The sequence below is a fragment of the Peromyscus eremicus genome, chromosome 2, assembly GCF_949786415.1.
Source record: "Peromyscus eremicus chromosome 2, PerEre_H2_v1, whole genome shotgun sequence".
NCBI classification, from domain to species: Eukaryota; Metazoa; Chordata; class Mammalia; order Rodentia; family Cricetidae; genus Peromyscus; species Peromyscus eremicus.
The window spans coordinates 119,228,586-119,246,195 of NC_081417.1; the positions used below are offsets into that span (position 1 = coordinate 119,228,586).

At 41.6% G+C, this 17,610-nt stretch overlaps 1 protein-coding gene across 1 annotated transcript in view; it reads right to left on the reverse strand.

The window, feature by feature from the left end:
- C8a (complement C8 alpha chain) overlaps nucleotides 1-16,035 on the reverse strand; it is a 56,713-nt gene extending 40,678 nt beyond the window's left edge. Inside the window, exons 1-2 of the mRNA XM_059256016.1 lie at nucleotides 15,959-16,035; nucleotides 3,577-3,670 (exon numbers count right to left, since the gene is read on the reverse strand). Coding sequence (XP_059111999.1) covers nucleotides 3,577-3,670; nucleotides 15,959-16,035 — 171 coding nt within the window. The remainder of the gene's footprint in view (nucleotides 1-3,576; nucleotides 3,671-15,958) is intronic.
- Nucleotides 16,036-17,610: the final 1,575 nt, after the last annotated feature.

Below are 17,610 nucleotides of genomic sequence, written 5' to 3' on the forward strand. Positions count from 1 at the left end.
GCACAGTCATCAGCTGGAATTCTGAAGACAGATGTGAAGGATGACATGAAAGGCTAGGATGGATGTGTTCTGAAGGTCTTCTTACTTCTTAGGGAAGACCTCTGTTCCCATAGTCAACCAGCTGCAAGTGTTTATCTTTCAAAGCCCATGGCTTCTGTCCCCTGGAAAGCCTTCCCTGACTCAATCCTGTACTCCGCAAACCTTCCTTCTTCCTTAGCACTTGTCAAATAAGGCAGCGACAAAGCATCTGCCTACTTGTCTATCCTGCCCACCATCTTTGTGAGAAAATCACAAGTGGAGATGCAGCAGTGAAGGGACTGAAGGAAGGACAGCCTTAGGTGGCTTCACGGATTCAGACTTCATCTGTGGTCAGGTACACCCCGAGAGGCCATTGCCACTTTGCCTTTGCAGTTTGGGGGCGTGTTTATTTGTTTGTTGTTTGTTTCTGGTCTTGCCATCTGCTCTTTATTTGGCATACATCTCATAGGGTCCTAAGAGGGATGGCCTCCCTCTTTCCCCAGTCACAAAGGAAGGTGAACACAAGCCAGGCCCTGATGGCCAGAGCATCATATCTGTGTGTTTGCAATAACTGCTTCGGGGATTGGTCTCGGCTCAACCTGAGCCAATAATAGTTGTCTCTTATGATTCTGTTTTTGGGAAAAGTGACATTTCTGGAAATTTCTGGGCACCATGTAGCTATATACCTACTATGTAGAAATAAAAATATTTAAAAAGAAAGATCATCTCAACCCCTGAATCCAGCCTTGACTACAGACCAGTAAATACTTGTTGATAAAAGGACAGGAAGAATTAAAACACACACCAACTTTGGGGCTCTAGAGTTTCATGATAAAGACTTTCTGAAAAATACACAAGGGCCAGGTACTGCTGTAGAAACAGGGGGCCAAAAATTAGGGTATCAAGAGAAATGGGAGGTCTCATTGCTGCCTTCCAGAACCTTAGAGTTCAGTTGAGATACGATATATAATGATACGAAATACACTGCCTGGAAAGCATCCATGGAGTGATTGGCAATGAAACGTTTAGCCCTGTGCCTTCTGCCCTTGACCTTGCTCAGCCAAAAGTCCTTCCCCCAAGAATGTTAACAAGTCAAAAAGCAGTGATTTGAGCATCTGTGAGTTGCTTCTTGAATCTGTGAGTCCCTGGTACTTTTGCCCTGATTGAAGTCTCAGGTCTGCCTTTCTCAATGGGCAACCTCCGACAATGGACTATGGTGCTCGTCCCCTCCACTTGCCTGGGAAAGCCAGACTAGACAATGTGTTTATGTAAAGCATTACTGCAGTGCCTGGGACATGGAAAGCCTTGATAAATGGTGAGAATTAGTGTCATCATTGTCCTTCCTCTTGTGTCTGTACTTGAACAATGCTGGAAGCCTTCAGGTTCATTTCTATCAGTCCCCTGTTTACTAAGTTGCTATCAAATAATGGGGACAGTGGGTTGTAGGAAGGCGAGTGTCAGTACTCCCTGAGGGACTTCTCTGTGCTGTTGCCTGTGGCTTGTGCCATTAAAGCATAATTTTCTTTTTCTATGTAGTAGATAATGTTTCTTTCCAGAAATGCACAACTTTGTTTGGGTGACTTTGAGAAGAGGAGACATATTAATAAATAAAACAAAGGTGGTCCTTTACTTAAATAATTAACAAGATTTAATATCTTAAGGATTTCTTCATAGACACATATATCTTTCTAAGTATTTAAGGAAGTAATTCAATTCTGATATAAACTGTAAGAGGTTCCCTATGCAATCTGGTACCTAAACAAAAACACATGAGAAAAAGGCAAGTTTAAGATACTCAATAGGTTGAGTAATGGCCACCAAAAAGTATAATTCCAAATCTGTAAAAGGTTTTAATTTGCCCTTATTTGCAAAACAGTTTGCTGAAAATGTTAGCAGTTTTGAGATGTGACTATTTTGGGTTTGCTGAGTAGCCCAAAGTACTATCATACTTTCTTAGAAGAAGGAGGTACAGGGAGATTGCAGGCAGACACACGGGGAGAAGCCACAGAAGAAAAGGAAGCAATGTGTCTACAGAGACAGAAGGGAGAGATGCAGCCATGGGTCGAGGACTATGAGCAGCTACCAGCAGTGGGTGAAGCAAAGCACACATTCTCCCTTGGAGTCTCCAAAAGGAGGCAGGCACCACTCACACCTCTATAGCTTTCCCTGGCCTCCAGGACCCCGAGGAGACAAATGTCTCTTGTGTAAAGCTACTGTGTTTGTAGAAATAGGCTACTGTGTTTGTAGAAATGTATTATTGTTGACTTGGGAGATTAATATATATCAAGATGAAGTGAGAATGCAGGAGCCAACCTTCAGTGGTGAGGTTTGAGGGTGCTTTGTCATTTCTTTGAGCTAGGAAAGGCAGAATGCTAAATTTTAGAGCTGGAAGTTCAATAATTCAGGTCCAAATTGTGTTTCCACTACTTCTTAGCTCTGTGGGCTCTTTTAGCAACTCAACAACATTCCCAGTACATCTCAGCTTGTCAGGTGAGTCTAGAGGCAGAGTAAGACCAATGGCCCCCACAGAAGCTCTGCTGAGAGAAGATGGGGCTCACTTCAAAGCCATGAAGGAGTCAGAGACGGGGTACAGATCATGCTTATAAAAATCCAGGCTGTTTGTCAGACACTTGCTGTGTGCCATGTGCCTTTGTCCATGTCACTCATTCAGTGCTCAGGAACTCCACCCTGTAGGCACTGTACTGCTGCTGCAGTGAGGTGCAGAACGGATAGAGAAAAATAAGCCCCCAGTAACAGAGCAGGTAAGAGGCAGCATCATACCCGAACAGTAGAACTGCAGGGTAAACACTTGAACTTGACAGTATTACCCTGACACAATGGATTCAGCCAGTAGTGTTTAAAGCCAAAAGGCTGGAGGATATATCCAGGATATATCCCATACAAAGGCAGGCTTTGCCTGAAGGAATTCATAAACAATATACAACACGGTACATGTTAGACTGCTTGTTGTCTACCTCAGCCGGTGCTTCTGAGTAAATGGGATTTTATGCTTATCCTTTCATACGAGACTGGATTTAGGGACTACCTTGAATCATTCAAAAGTATCTAAATGAACACCATGGACATACCTGTGTGTTGGATGTGCTGCGTTCTTCAGCCATGGGAATACGCTTTGTGGCATTGCTGAGCATCTTTCAGGCCCAGGGAGCAGCTCAGAGTTTTGTTGCTCAGCTGCCTGTGGACAACCTGGCTCTTTATTACTATGCCACCTAGCAGTCCTTCCGGATGACCCTCATTAGAGGGCAAAACGTTGGCCAGGACCCGGAGACTCTAAGGAGCTTCAGTGTGCGGTGTCCTGGTGGCTATTTTCCTGTGTCATAACACAGACACTTTCAGCATGTGTGTGATGCCTTATAAACAAAATCAGGAGAGGCAGACCTAAGCCTCACCACCCGGGTACCAGAGGTTTCCAAATGCCTAAGATGCATCCAGTTTCTCTCTGGAGCCCTAGTTTCCTAGTCCCAGCTGCTTATTTCCATTGGCACCTAATGCACAAATCAGATATGCAATACCCCAAGATGCTCCTCGATGGCTTACCTTTTTGTCCTGACATGGAAAACAATCTGTCCATTCTGACCAGTCGCTCAACTGACAATCAACTGCTTCAGGGGTTGCAGCCCGAGGAACTCGCCTAAAAGGAGCAAAGACCCCTGTATCAATTTTGAGATTCCAAACTAAAGCAAAAGAGAATTGTGTGTACACTTTGCTGCTAGTGAAAGTGTGCTTTGTAGGAAATTAAGAAAGAGTACTTATCCTACTCCTATTAAAGGCTAATGTAGTACTGGAGGGCTTAAATAAACTACTGAGGTAGGCAGTTTACAAGGATAGGTTAGCCCAGCGTGACTGGGGCTGAACACACCCCTTTCTCAGCAAAGCTGTTGGTCACTCTGCCCTAGCAATTCCCCTTTTGCGGTTAGTTTGTGTTCAGACACATCCCGGTACTAGAAATGAGCCAAACTGGTTTTAGTTGTAGACACAGTCAGGTAAACTATGTTCTCAGAATGAATTTTTAGGGTATTACACATGATGGGGTGTGCGTGATTACAATTATAGGATGCAAAATCCATGTCTGCCCAGAAAGTCCAAATTTCTACCTGTCAATCAACAGTTATGGGAACAGAGACCACCAAACCCTGCCTCTAGCAAGCTGCCCTTCTGGACTCATGAAAGGAAGCCATGAGACCTAACTTGGGGCTCTTGAGCAATCACACCAAACCTGCTGCTCCCCTAAAGGGCACCCTGCACTGTGCTTACAAATAACACCCCTTGCTACATTGCTAGTTGTATGTACTTCAGTTCTTCAAACAAGATACTAAGAACCTGAGACACAGCCCAGTCGAGACAACAAGCACCATCAACACTATCACATCTTTATCAGTGTCAGAGAGCTCAAATGATGACCATTTTAGAGATATGAGTCCTCCAGTGACTGGCATTTTTTTTTCATGAGCCAAAGAAGCAGAAACTTCTGTGTTTAGACACAATTGAGGCCAGGCTCTGGCTTCAAAGACTTAAGTAAATTACTTAACGTCTCAAAGCTGTTGTCTCATTGGTAAAACTATGTTAAAAATAGCATTATCCAACACAGTTACTGAAAGCACATAAACATACTTACTAAATGTTTACTAACAGTTGTCTTTAAGTGTGGTATGCTGGGATATTACCTAGACCATATTATTTAGTCTTTATAACCATCCTAGGAGGTAAATATCATGTCTCTTTTATTTCACTAGAGATAGAACCTGTGCTTAAACTTTTCAGCCTCCCCAACTATGAAAACAATAACATTTACCATTTAAGGCACCAGGCCTGGCTGGGGATGTGGTTTGGTGGTAGAGTGTACAAGCATTGCCTATCATGTACGGAAAAAGCCACCAGCCACAGGAATTTGTGATAGACTCCTGTACCAACTAAAGTAAGTGGCTACTTTAACTCACAACTCAAGCAACTGCTTTTCCTCCAGGCAACCAGCATGCTGGCACGCTACAAGTTCTTGGGGCTTCTTCCTATTTTCCCATAAAATGATTTCAAAACATCTAGTCTAGGATTAGGGTTTAACAACTTGAATAGCTTTTTCTGCTTTAAGAAGGACTTACTACACAACTTTCATTTTATCCCTTTGAATTGGTGATAGTGCCTTGATTTGTATCAAGACCATGGCAGTTTCACCACCAAAGTCCACCCGCAGTGCAAATATAAACACAGTGAAAAGGGAAAACAATGTCCCAGTATCACCAGGAAAATGTTTTTAGACATACTTGGGCCTATGAATTCAAAACAAATATTCTGGTAATACAGAGACATTACTTGTAATTTTTGTTGTGTTTATAGTTGCCCTGGGGGTCTATATACCACACTTGGAGAAACTGATCGTCAAAAGATGTTTAAAAAATAGAATAACACTAACCCAACCATCCTGTCAAAGAAAATGTTAGTGTCCTGATCACAAATTCCTTTCCTACTCACAAATTCTTTTCCATTTCTCTCTTGACCTTTGCTCTGAGACTCATTCCTATAAAGAGCTACCTAACACCAGCTCCTGTCACATGTCTTTTCTCTCCTCTCTTGTGATCATGGCTTTCCTCCATGGTCATATGCTGAACCTTGTAGCCTCCAGCACAGGTATTCCTCTGAGTGATCCGTTCGTACCTGCTCTGAGCCCCACTGCCCCACCCAGCCACAGTTTAGAGCTCAATGATTCCCAAGGGGCTTTTTTTTAAAAAACCTCACTAGGACATACATTATCTTGATACCAAAACTTCCTCTCTATCAGTAAGACCCCTGTTATCGTCATTCTTTTTTATATCCAGATTTTATTCCGTGGAGGTCACTCTGAACTCTTACCTAGGTATGTTTCCCCCATCACACCTACCCATAGAACCCAATTGCTGTCCACCTGCTCATCTCCTAGCTGTTTTTCAGAATCATCACAGCTCTCAGTTCTGGAAGGAGAAGTTTGCTGACAGCCATACAGTTTTGCTGATTTCTTACATATCTTCTCAAGGTTTTTTCTTTTTAATTTCAAACTATCTATCTATCTATCTATCTATCTATCTATCTATCTATCTATCTATTCATTTATTCTTCTTTCATACAATACATCCCAACCATACCCTCCTTCCTTTTCTTCCCTCCTCCCAACTTCCCCTCCCCTCCTCTGGCATAACAAGATGTAATAAGACTTAGTACAAACCTTCATATCAAGGATAGACTAGGCAACCCAGTAGGAGGAAATAGGCCCCAAGAACAGGCAAAAGAGCCAGAGACACATTAATTTCCGTTATTAGAAGTCCAATAAAAAACCCCAAGCTAAAGAACCACAGCTGTATGCAGAGGATCTGGTGCAGACCCATGCAAACTCTGTGGTTGCTGCTTAGGTCTCTGTGAGGCCCTATGATCCCTGCTTAGTTGATTCTGTGGACCCTGTTCTACTATCCCCAACCCCTCTGGCTCCTACAATCCTACAACTCTTCTGCAGAGTCCCCGAGCTCCACCTAATGTTTGGCTGTGGGTCTCTGTATCTGCTCGCATCAGCTACTGGAGGAAGCCTCTCTGATGATGATTGAGCTAGGCATCAATCTATAAATATAGCAGAAAATCATTAGGAATCATTTCATTGACTTTTTTATTTTTTGTCAGTCATGAGTGATTCTACCCTAGGTCTCTGAGCCATCCTGCTTCTGGATCCTAGCCATCCAGGCAGTGTCAGGCCTGGGCTTCCTCTCTCGGTGTGAGCCTCAGGTTAGACCAGTCATTGCTTGGGCACTCCCACAAGCTCTGAGCCACTAATGCCCCAGTGCGTCTTGTTGGCAGGGCAGCTTGTGGGTCATAGATTTTGTAGATGGGTTGGTGTCCCAGTCCCACCACTGGGAGAGATGGCTTGGGCTGGAGAGATTGCTCAGCCGCCAAGGCTAGGCTCACAACCAAAAATATAAGACTTTGATTGAATTTATCCACATAATCCTTCCCTTTCAAGGGATGTTTGCAGACTTTAGGCTCTGCTGGCTATTGAGCCCAGCTCATAACAGAGTGTACCATTCTGAACCAGGGAACAGGGCAGGAGGTGTGTAGGCATTGCTGAGCCCCTCTCTCAGCCCTCAGCTCTCTAGCATCCTCAAAGCCCATCTCCTCAATGTTGAATTAGCATGCTTGCAGTATTGATAAAATTCCTGTCTTCACCAGAGTCCAAACCCTTGGAGTTCAGGCCCTGTCTCTATTGCTACTGAATCCTACCATCTGTCATGAGTTAGACCTGTGGAAGATATTCAGAAAGTACTACACTGGAAAAAAAAGGAGAAAGAGGAGAAGGAGGAAGAGAGGGAAGGAGGGATACGAGGTGAGGAAGGGGCAGGGAAGAGAAGGAAGGAAAAATAAAGCCAATTTCTGGAAAACAGTGACATTTTAAAGAGATTTGTTTGAACCCGATTCCTAGTTAGAACTAAATTAAATAATCTTGACATCTAGAAATGCTGAGAGCTCCAAGTTTGAGCCACAAGATTTTTTTGTTTCTGATATACTATCCTAAAATAAAAGAATGTTTTGGAGCAACATGGAGAGAATTTACAAGCCAAAGATTTGGGGATTTGAAGAGGGCTTGCATTAGCACTGCACCTCACTGCGGAACTGCCAAGATAATGCCATTGGAAGTCCACAGCCTGTGCTGTGATGTCACAATGGAGAGAAACAAACAGCAAGGCCAGGCAGCCGACAGCAGAAACCCAGACAGCAGTGTTACACAGCTGCAGCTTCCCAAGCTCATGACATGATGTCTAGACGGAGGCACATGGTGACGCTATCACAGAGGGCCAGACACAGAAGAGACACCAGGACGGCCGTTAAATCAGCTCCGGCCAACATGACCAATAGTCTCTCATCATTTTAATGAATTTTTAAATGTAGTTCATTTTTGATGATTATACAAGTAATGCATTCACATTAAAGAAAGTATAGCAATGATTATAAAAAATTATCTCAAATCTTAGCACCATTAATATTTTATTATATTTCTTTCCATTCTATTTTCATAATATAGTTGAGGACATACTGAGTATCATGTTGTATAACTTGATTTTTTTCCACTTAATACAGAAGAGATATAAACTATTTATGATGACTATGTAATGCTTCACTATCTATAATAAGTAGATATTTGAGCCCCAAGATTTCCCTGAATTTTAGATTATTTGCTTGCAATATGTCCTGTAGAATGGAGCGGATGATTTTAAAGCTTGTGATGCACGTTGCCAAATAGCTTTCCCAGGGAGTTGTGTCCATTCTTAATTATGGTTTGATGTGGTTTACGCGTCACAGTTTTCCTACAGTGGAGGCTGAGTCTCCAGCAAGGCAGTGTTGAGATGATGAAATCTGTATGAGGTAGGATCTACTATAAAGTATTACATCATGGGACACCATCCTTAGGAAGGGATTAACGTTGGTCTCTCAGTGGCTGGTCCTGTGACAGGGGGTTGCTATACAAGGAGCAACCTAGCCATTCATTCTCCAGCCTCTTGCTTTCTGCTTCACTACATGTTCTCATTTACAATATGTTTCTCCCATGATGCCATCTGCCATGTTGTGACTGAGCCAGAGGCCATCACCAAGAGCCAAGGAATGCCAGCAGTATACTCTTAAGCTTCCAAAACTACAAGTGAAATAAAGCTCTTCATTAAGTGCCCAGCCACAAGTATTTGACTACAGCAGTGCAAAATGAATCAGTGACACTTAAGGAGGTACTAATAATTCTGTGGCTTATGAAATCTTGGCAAATAATTTTAAAGTAACTCCCAGCTAGCAATAACCCACTCAATCAGTAAGAAACTAATCTGGACTACCAGAACCTGAGAGCATGTGAGTCTAGTCAGGTGTTCATTTCTAACTCAATTGATATTATTAGCAAGTTACTCTGTATGACTTCATCTATTGAAATGGTATAAGTTCTGTAGTATGGCTGCATATTTCTTCCAAGTTTGATCTCTAGTGTACCAGTTTTTAAACTGTGTATCCAGGTGGGGGTCAGGGAGAAGACAAGTTCCACGGTCAAGTTCATTTGAATAAATTGTTTACAATGTGCCATCCATGTACATTTAAAACGCCTGATAGTGTTAGGGGCTCTGCATCTTACTTTGCTCATGTCATTATTTCCCCACTTACTTTAAACTCAAACCATGTTGTTCCATACAACATCTGTAAGGCTGTTGAGCACAGTTGAAGAAACATTGAGCTAACAGGAGTTTAGAGTCCATCAGCTGCACATCTGAGCCCAGATTCTGCTGCTCACAACTAAAAACAGGTAACAGCTTGTAAAACTCTGGAGTGAGATCATGCATGAGACCCTAAGCAGCAGCCTAGGACACATACCAGTTTTTCCAAATACTTTCAATTTAGCCACGTACCAACCTCGCCATCTTCATCAGAAACATACCCTGTACAGGGCCATGGACCACTGAGATACTTTGTGTGTGTGTGTGTGTGTGTGTGTGTGTGTGTGTGTGTGTGTGTGTGTGTGTGTGTTTGATATATGTGAATGAGCATGTAGGCCAGAGGTCAATATTAGATGTCTTGCTGAATTGCTCTACACCTCATTTATTAATTCAAGGTCTCTCCCTGAACCCAAAGCTCACTGATTGGTTGGACTGGCTGTCCAGCAAGCCTTGGGGATCCACTTGTTTCTACCTTCCCAGCACTGGGATTACTGCCACATTCTGCTGTGCTGGTCTTCTACCTGAGTGTTGAGAACCCGAACTCATATCATCCTGCCCTGTGGCAGGCCCTTTACCGACCGAAACATCTCCCCAGCCCTTACTGACTTCTTAACTCGGGTTGGCATGTTAGACAAAGGACTTAAAATCGAGTTGAATAAGCAACCTGAGAGTCAAATGCTTGACCCCAGAATGTGGCCACCTCAGCAACTTAGAAAACAAAGTCATTAACTAGTTACAAACTGATCCTAAGCCAGTAGGTCCGAAAGCCTATCTGGTTATTACAGGGGGGTATCCTAATACGCAGGTTCAGCTTATAGTCAAAACTGATTGTCACTAATGATATAATCTTGAACTAATCCATTCAATTACATAGGAATTATATCATGAGATGAAGGTATTTTAAACTTGGCTTTGAAAGTGTTCCATCTTCAGCACCCTACTCATTGCTAAGCCCACTGAAGCATTTTCCAACTTCATCTGACTCACTCTGTGTTGGCCATGACTCCCTCTGGAAGCTCCCTCCCGCTGACCTCCTCCATACAGCCCCTACTTGCTCTCTTACTCAGTGGCCAGTACCTTGGGCTTCTTGAAGAACTGGAATTCTTCAGGACACCTCTTTGTCCTTCCTTTCCCTTCTTGCTTTTCTTCTTCTCAAGGAGCTGAGATTCGCTCCCCCAGCATCATATACCATCCATGCCAGTGCTTTCTAAGTTTAGCTCGCCACCCTGGACTGCACTGCTGCCCTGCTGCTCCCCTCCAAGCTCCCCAGCTTCACATCCCCACTCCCCACTGCAGCACAGAAAACATAATGGTTCTAAGTTGAACCTCTTAGTTTTGACTTTCAACCAACTCCTTTCTCAATTGAACCCCATCGTTAGTGAGACCACCAACACATACAAATTCTCACACTGAATTCCTGGCAGTGGTCCTTTTTTCCTTCTTTCTCTCACCCTTGGAAATGTCTGTCAATTTGTTATTAAAACATATCTCAGGTTTCTTCTCTTCCTCCCAACCTCAGTACCAACCATGCTAATTTAAGACCCCATGACATCACCACATCCTTTGATGGCCCCTTCTGGAAAAGGTTTTCTCTGTCTTTCTTTTCTTTTCTTTTTTTTTTTCTTATTTCTGTATAACGAACACAATGGTTTTTTAAAATGGGAAATCATGCAATGTTTCTCTTTTATAAGTCCCTCTTTAGTTTTCTTTCTTTTTTTTTACTAGACATAAACTAAAATCCAAGCCCTCCTTACAATGGTGTCCATGACTCCCTGAGATACAGCCCCTTCTCACCATTTTGACATGCATTCATGCGCACTTGTTTTTCATTCCTAACAACCTCTTTCAGTTGCCATGCATCACAAACTACTTCCCACAACAGGAGCATAGCACCTGCTCATCTCCTCATATTGTCTTCTTGACACAGCTTCTCCCAACCTTCGTGTCTCAGCATAGATGCTTCCTCTACAGAGATTGTCACCCAACCAATTTCTCTCTCTCTCTCTCTCTCTCTCTCTCTCTCTCTCTCTCTCTCTCTCTCTCTCTCTCTCTCTCAACATGTTCTGTTTGAGTCCTTCATAGTATTCTTAACAATTTTAAATGAAAATTTGTGTTTGTATGTTTACTATCTAAGCCTGTGTCTTAGTTACTTTTCTATGGCTGTTCTAGGACACCATGATCAAGACAACTTATAGGAGAAAGTGTTCATTTGGCTTAGAGTTTCAGTGGGTGAGCCCTGACCATAAAGGCATGGAGCATGGCAGGAGGCAGGCAGGTACAGTGCTGGAGCAGTAACTTAGTGCTTACATCCTGATCCACAGGCATGAAGCACAGATAAAGAAAGCTAAATGAGAATGGTGTGGGCTTTCCAAATCTCAAAGCCTGCCCCCAGTAACACACTTCCTCCAACAAGGCCACACCTCCTAACACTTCCCAAACAGTTCTACCAATGGGGGACCAAGTATTCAAATGCATGAATCTATGGGGACAAGTCTCATTCAAACCACACAGCCTGTAAGTTACAGGAGGATCGGGATATAATTTGCTTATTTTACTACCTAGTAACTACTATACCTAGAATATTTACTTATTAAATAAACAACAAATGAATGATACCAAAATGTATCTGCAAGCCACATAGCATTCCACACACACTTACAGTTCCAAGAGTGTAAACAGGCTTTCCTCCATAATTCATACCCAGTGTCATTTGATGCATAGCTTATAGTTAGTTACTCTGAATATCAATCTCTATATTACTATGACTTACTTTCGAATCACAGCCACCCAATTGTGGATGTTAATTAGAAGACAGTGTTGCCTGTGTGCATATTAATTCCAGCCATCTTGATGACTGCTGAGAACATTCACATGGCTCTGGCCCAGACACTTGGGCAAACACACTTTGATGCCCATAAAGGCAATAAAATAAAAAGAAGAAACATGATTGACACTTCTTTGGCATCCACTACGTATGGGGGTTATTGGAGAAGTGACGATTCCACTGGATGCTTGGGTGGTGTTTCTGTTTCCTCTAGGACTAAGGTCTTCATTTACATTTCTTCAGTCTCCCTAATGAATTCTGGTTTTTACCAGTAGAAATGATAGGGTGAAATCTTTGAGCTATCTTAACTCCAAATTAAGCCCGTGACTTATCAAAGCAGGAGCTTGTTTTTTGAAGAGGTAATTTCTTTGTTTTGTTTTCTTGGTGTGAGAGACTGGCAATGGATCTGGTGAAAATGTTGGTCCAGAGGCTGGAAGATGGCCCGTGCCACCACACATCTCAGGGGAATGCACCAAATTGCCCCGTTCTTCCCCAGTCTTCAGTTCGAAGAATTATAAAAAAGCAACTTAAGAAGGATGCAGTGATGATTAAATTCAATGTTCATGAAATGCCAGATGAGAAATCGTGTTACCAACATCTCTCCCTCTCTCTCTCTGGCACTCAGTTTTTCTCTGTAATGTGAGTCGATTAAATCAGATGTTAAGTCCTGTGTAATACTACCATTTTCAGAACAAGAACAAAAGAACTCATTGATAAAAATGCACTATAATAAATGTCAAAGAAAGTTATACAGATGAAATAACAGTATTAGAAGTGATATAACATCATTTGAACATAGGATGTGGTAAGTTAATATTATACATTATAAATCTTATCAGAGTACAACAAAAATAAAGTAAAATACTCTATCCATTTAATATATTAAGATACTAAATTTAAAAGATGATCTAAGAAAGAGAGAAATATGGAAACAAGATATAGGACAAATAGGAAATAGTAAGATGATGAACTCAAAGACAACCTCCACCAATAACTACTTTCAATATAAATCGTCTAATTACTTTGACTAAAAGGCAGAGACTGAGTCTGGAGTGGTAGCTCAGTTGAAGAATGCCTGTCTTGTATATACAATGCCCTGAGTTCAATACTCAGCACCACCAAAATAAAAAGATGATGATGATGATGATACTAATAATGGATAATCAACTAAGTCTTTTAAAAAGACAGAGATCATACTTAGACTATGTCTACATGATAATACATTTTAAAAATATGGTCATATATAGTAAAACAAAACATTAGATAACCATTTGCCATGAAAATGCAAGCAACAAGCAAACAAGAATGACTACATTACCATTAAACAAAATGCACTGCAAATGAAAAATAATCATCTAAGATAATGAAAGCATTTCTCAATGATGAAAGGACTGCTCATCAAGAAGACAGTCCTGTGTGATGGCGCATCTTCCTTGTCTGTCTTCCTGGGTTCAGGATCACTGAGGAGATTGCTGAAGCTCACCCTCTGGGTGCATCTATGAAGATCTTTCCAGGAAAACATAACTGAAGAGAAAAGGCCTGCCCTGAATGTGTGTGGAACCATCCAATGGGCTGGATGTTATCATTGCCCCTTCAGCCATTTTGTCATAGTGATGCTAAAAGGTAACTACTCCATCTAATCCAGTCAGTCTCTCTCTCTCTTTCTGGTGTGTGTGTGTGTGTGTGTGTGTGTGTGTGTGTGTGTGTGTGTGTGTGTTTGTGTGTGTGTGTGTGTGTGTGTGTGTGTGTATGTGTGTTTAATAACACCTTCAAAAGATGCACAGTATATACTGATAGAACTGAAACAGAGATTAGGGAAACACACAAGAATAGTTTTGGACACTGTCCCCCTCTCTTAGTAAGTGATAGAACAAAGAGATGAAAATTCAAGCCACAGGTTGCCCAACTTGACTTGATTTATTTGCAAGTATGTATACTGAACAACATGGAATATCCACTAATGCTACATTCCTAGCCATTAAAGAAATCTCAATAAATTGAAAGAACTTCAAATTTTAAAAAAGTTTCATAACTAACACATACCAAAAAAAAAATCTTACTCAAATAAAACATGTTACTAGAGAATCACTGATTTTGCTGCTAATTGTAACTTCCTTCCATGGTTTTAAGATTTTATACTTATACAACCCCTATTTTTTTCAAGATGGTATAATAAGTAAATGTTAAGCATGAGCTTACAAAGTAAACGTGCACTATTAAACACACACACACACACACACACACACACACACACACACACACACCTTCCACGTTAGGGCTCTAATGGAATTTTATTTTGGGGGAAAAAAAAACCGAGCACTGTTGCTAAAAATCCAACAAAAACTTGAAGTCTCTAATTGATCTGGATAAATCTGGAAGACCCATGCCAATTGGCACATTATAAATTTCTTCTTTCTGATTGCTGTCAACCATCCAAACAAATGGAAAAACCAACAATAACAATCCTTCGCTTGCTATCACTGGGAGCAGCTCCTAATGAATGCTCGCTAAGTGGGAGGCAGTGTTCCATTGTTCTAGGTACTTTCAGCCATTTAATTCCTGCTCTTATTTTCCTCTCATCTTACAAGTGAGTCAAATGAAGCCCTGAACAGTTATGTAATTTGCTTAAGACCAAATAACTATTAATAGTAAATGCCGGCATGGGGATTGGAACCCAGGGGAATGATTTTGTCATGTAACTTTCTATTTTCAAAACCAACATCAGAAGCACAGGCAGTGAACGCAAGAGCGCCGTGATTTCTCCCTCAGCACTCTGTAAAGCGTTGAACTGGATCTCCTCTGCCTCGACTTCAAGTTTGCCTCTTCGCTGATCTGTCTTGTTTGATAAGTTCATCAAACATCAGGACTCTGTTCATTTTCAGAAAGGATTACCATGATAAGCTTTTATAATTGAGAGTGTCTCAGCTGAGATTTTCTTCACCACCGACCTCTTGCCTATGTCTTCTAATTATTAGCGATGAATTTTATGATGTTTCAAGAGTGTATTTGTTTTAAATACAAGTTACAGATTATCTGCCTGTAAAACACGTTTCCCCTTCTGAACTGTTACTTAAAGGGAATCTCTCTTACTCTAGCATTTAAACAATAATGATTCAAAATTGAGTCAACTAATAAGAACTTGAATACAATAACTCTATTTCAAACCTCCCATGTTTGAGAGACAGCGCATGCTTAAAAGCTGTCCCAAAAGTGAGATTAAGGTGCTGCTTAAGAACCACAAAATATTCAGTGGTGAAGTATAAACAAATGAAGCCAGGTTGGAAATCTCAGGTAAATAGAATCAGCGAAATACAACTGACATGGGAAGATATTACCTCTGCTGTCCCCCCCGGAGCAAAGGGTTAGAATGACGTGGCTGAGTCTCGCGATAGTTCCTTGTTTTCCTCCACAAAAATAGTTACATATATGATCTAAATATATCCTCCCAACTAGTGTAAGGTAGGATGGATTTTCACCACTTTCTTATATAGATAATGAAGTAGAGTTAACTACTTCACACTGCTTGAGATAAATACTATTTATTAAATGTCTACTGTATGCAGAGGAAACTTTAAATCCAGGATTTTATTACATCCGCATTAGCTGTTAGAGAAGAGGTATAAGTCTCAGTCTACAGATAGGAAGACTGAGAATCAGAGAGATTGAATGATTTAGTCTGGATTATCCCACTGCTGCGTATTAAGAATGGCCATTTATAGCTGGACTGATCAGATTATAACTAACTGGCTTTTTTCCTGTTCTAACTCCTTTACTGGATTAGTAACAGTATGAAGAGAGGTTCTATTCCATGCCAACACAGCCTACTGCCAACATCGCAGTGTCCTTGTCCCCCAGCAGAGGATCCCACTTTTGCAGAGACCTGAAGCCTACTTACTGGTTCACCTTCTCTTGTGCAGTTATGCTGGGGTGCCATGCCATCAAAGACAAGCCAAAGAAAGCAACTGCAAACATCTCATCCAGAAGTCACCATCTAGCATCTACGTAAAAGAAGAAAATGGCCTACTTTAGAAGTTGTAGGTATCTTCAGGCTGGAACCCCAAACATCTTTCAGATGTTTAAAGTGGTCAGAAGTTCATCAGTTCCCATTCAATGTGATTAACTAGTAACCAAGGTATTGATTAGCTAAATACCTTTAAAATGGCCCCGAGCCCTTTAGCCCTTTTTGGAAAATACCCATATGGCTAAGGAAAGGTGATATTTAACTAAAATTGGTTCAGTAAAGAGTTTTCTTTCCAGAGAGAGACAAAATGCAAAACCAAGATACAGTTATAAGAACCCCAGTGTTTTTAAGTGGCTCTTGGAGCTTCTGACATCAGATGAGTCTGTTGTTCAAGACAGCAGCAAGGCTCAAGGCTCATCTGGCACATCGGCTCAGATGCAAACATCCAGGAGAGTGCAGGGATGTTTCACAGAGGTTCTGCTATCCATTATCAAACATCTGGAGCCTGAGAATGCATGCGATTCACTGGACTTTCTACTTTTGATACAAACACTGAGTATCATTAAGATCCAGCCTATTTATGTCTCAAAGGGACCAGATGTCTTAAATACACATCTTTAGAAACTCTCTCTGGAATTATAATGCCAATCATAGCCAACACATCTGCACTGAAGATGCCGTACCTGGATATACTCTCCCACTCTTCTAGACATAAATTAAATCAAGTAAATGGAGATGGACAGAAGATAAATGAGCAAATAGTCAAAAGCCATTAAATACTACTATATGACAGGCACTTCATATGTCTTGTATTTAATCTTTGATCAAGAAGTTTGCCCCACAAAAAGGACTAAGTCCATACTGCCACTGAAGAAGTGGGAGCTCAGGTCAGTTAACTAACTGGTTCAAGGATGTACAGTTGTCTTGCTATGCTTGGAGAGGTATAAGTTTGTCTTAGTAGGATTAACCAGTTTTATCATTACTGACCTCAATGGGGCAACACAATGAGTAGCTTGAATGCCTGAGAAACACATTATCTGACTCATACGTGGAAACTTGAGAAAGGCAGTCAGTAGTGGCTCCTTTCCTTTCCTCAGAGGCAGATGTGAGCCCCAGTTCTGAACGCTAGAAGGACACTGAGACTGTGTCTTTCCGCTTCCCACTTCTCTTCAGTTTTGATTCCCTAGGGGTGCTATGTCTGGGCACTCTTGGGCAGCTCAGAGTGTTGTATCTGGACCCCACCTTTCTCCTAAGCCCCAACATCCAATGTATGACAAAGTTCTTGTCCCAGACATGCAGATTTCCCTGGGACTGGAACTCAGGGTCTCCAATCACTTCCATAAATTTCCTCACGGGAAACAGACCTCCCATAGCACTGTCTTTTCAAGTAGGGGTATCATGGCCCTCCAAAGACCATGGGGCAGTACTCAGGACACTTGTGATTGCTCCTATGGGAGAGAGGGAGTGCTACTGGCATCCAGTGGATAGAGGCAAGGGATGTAGCCAAACATCCCATAATGCACAGTGGTCCTCACTACAGAGAAAGATATCTGACCTCAAGTGTCAATATGTGGGAGACCCTGTGT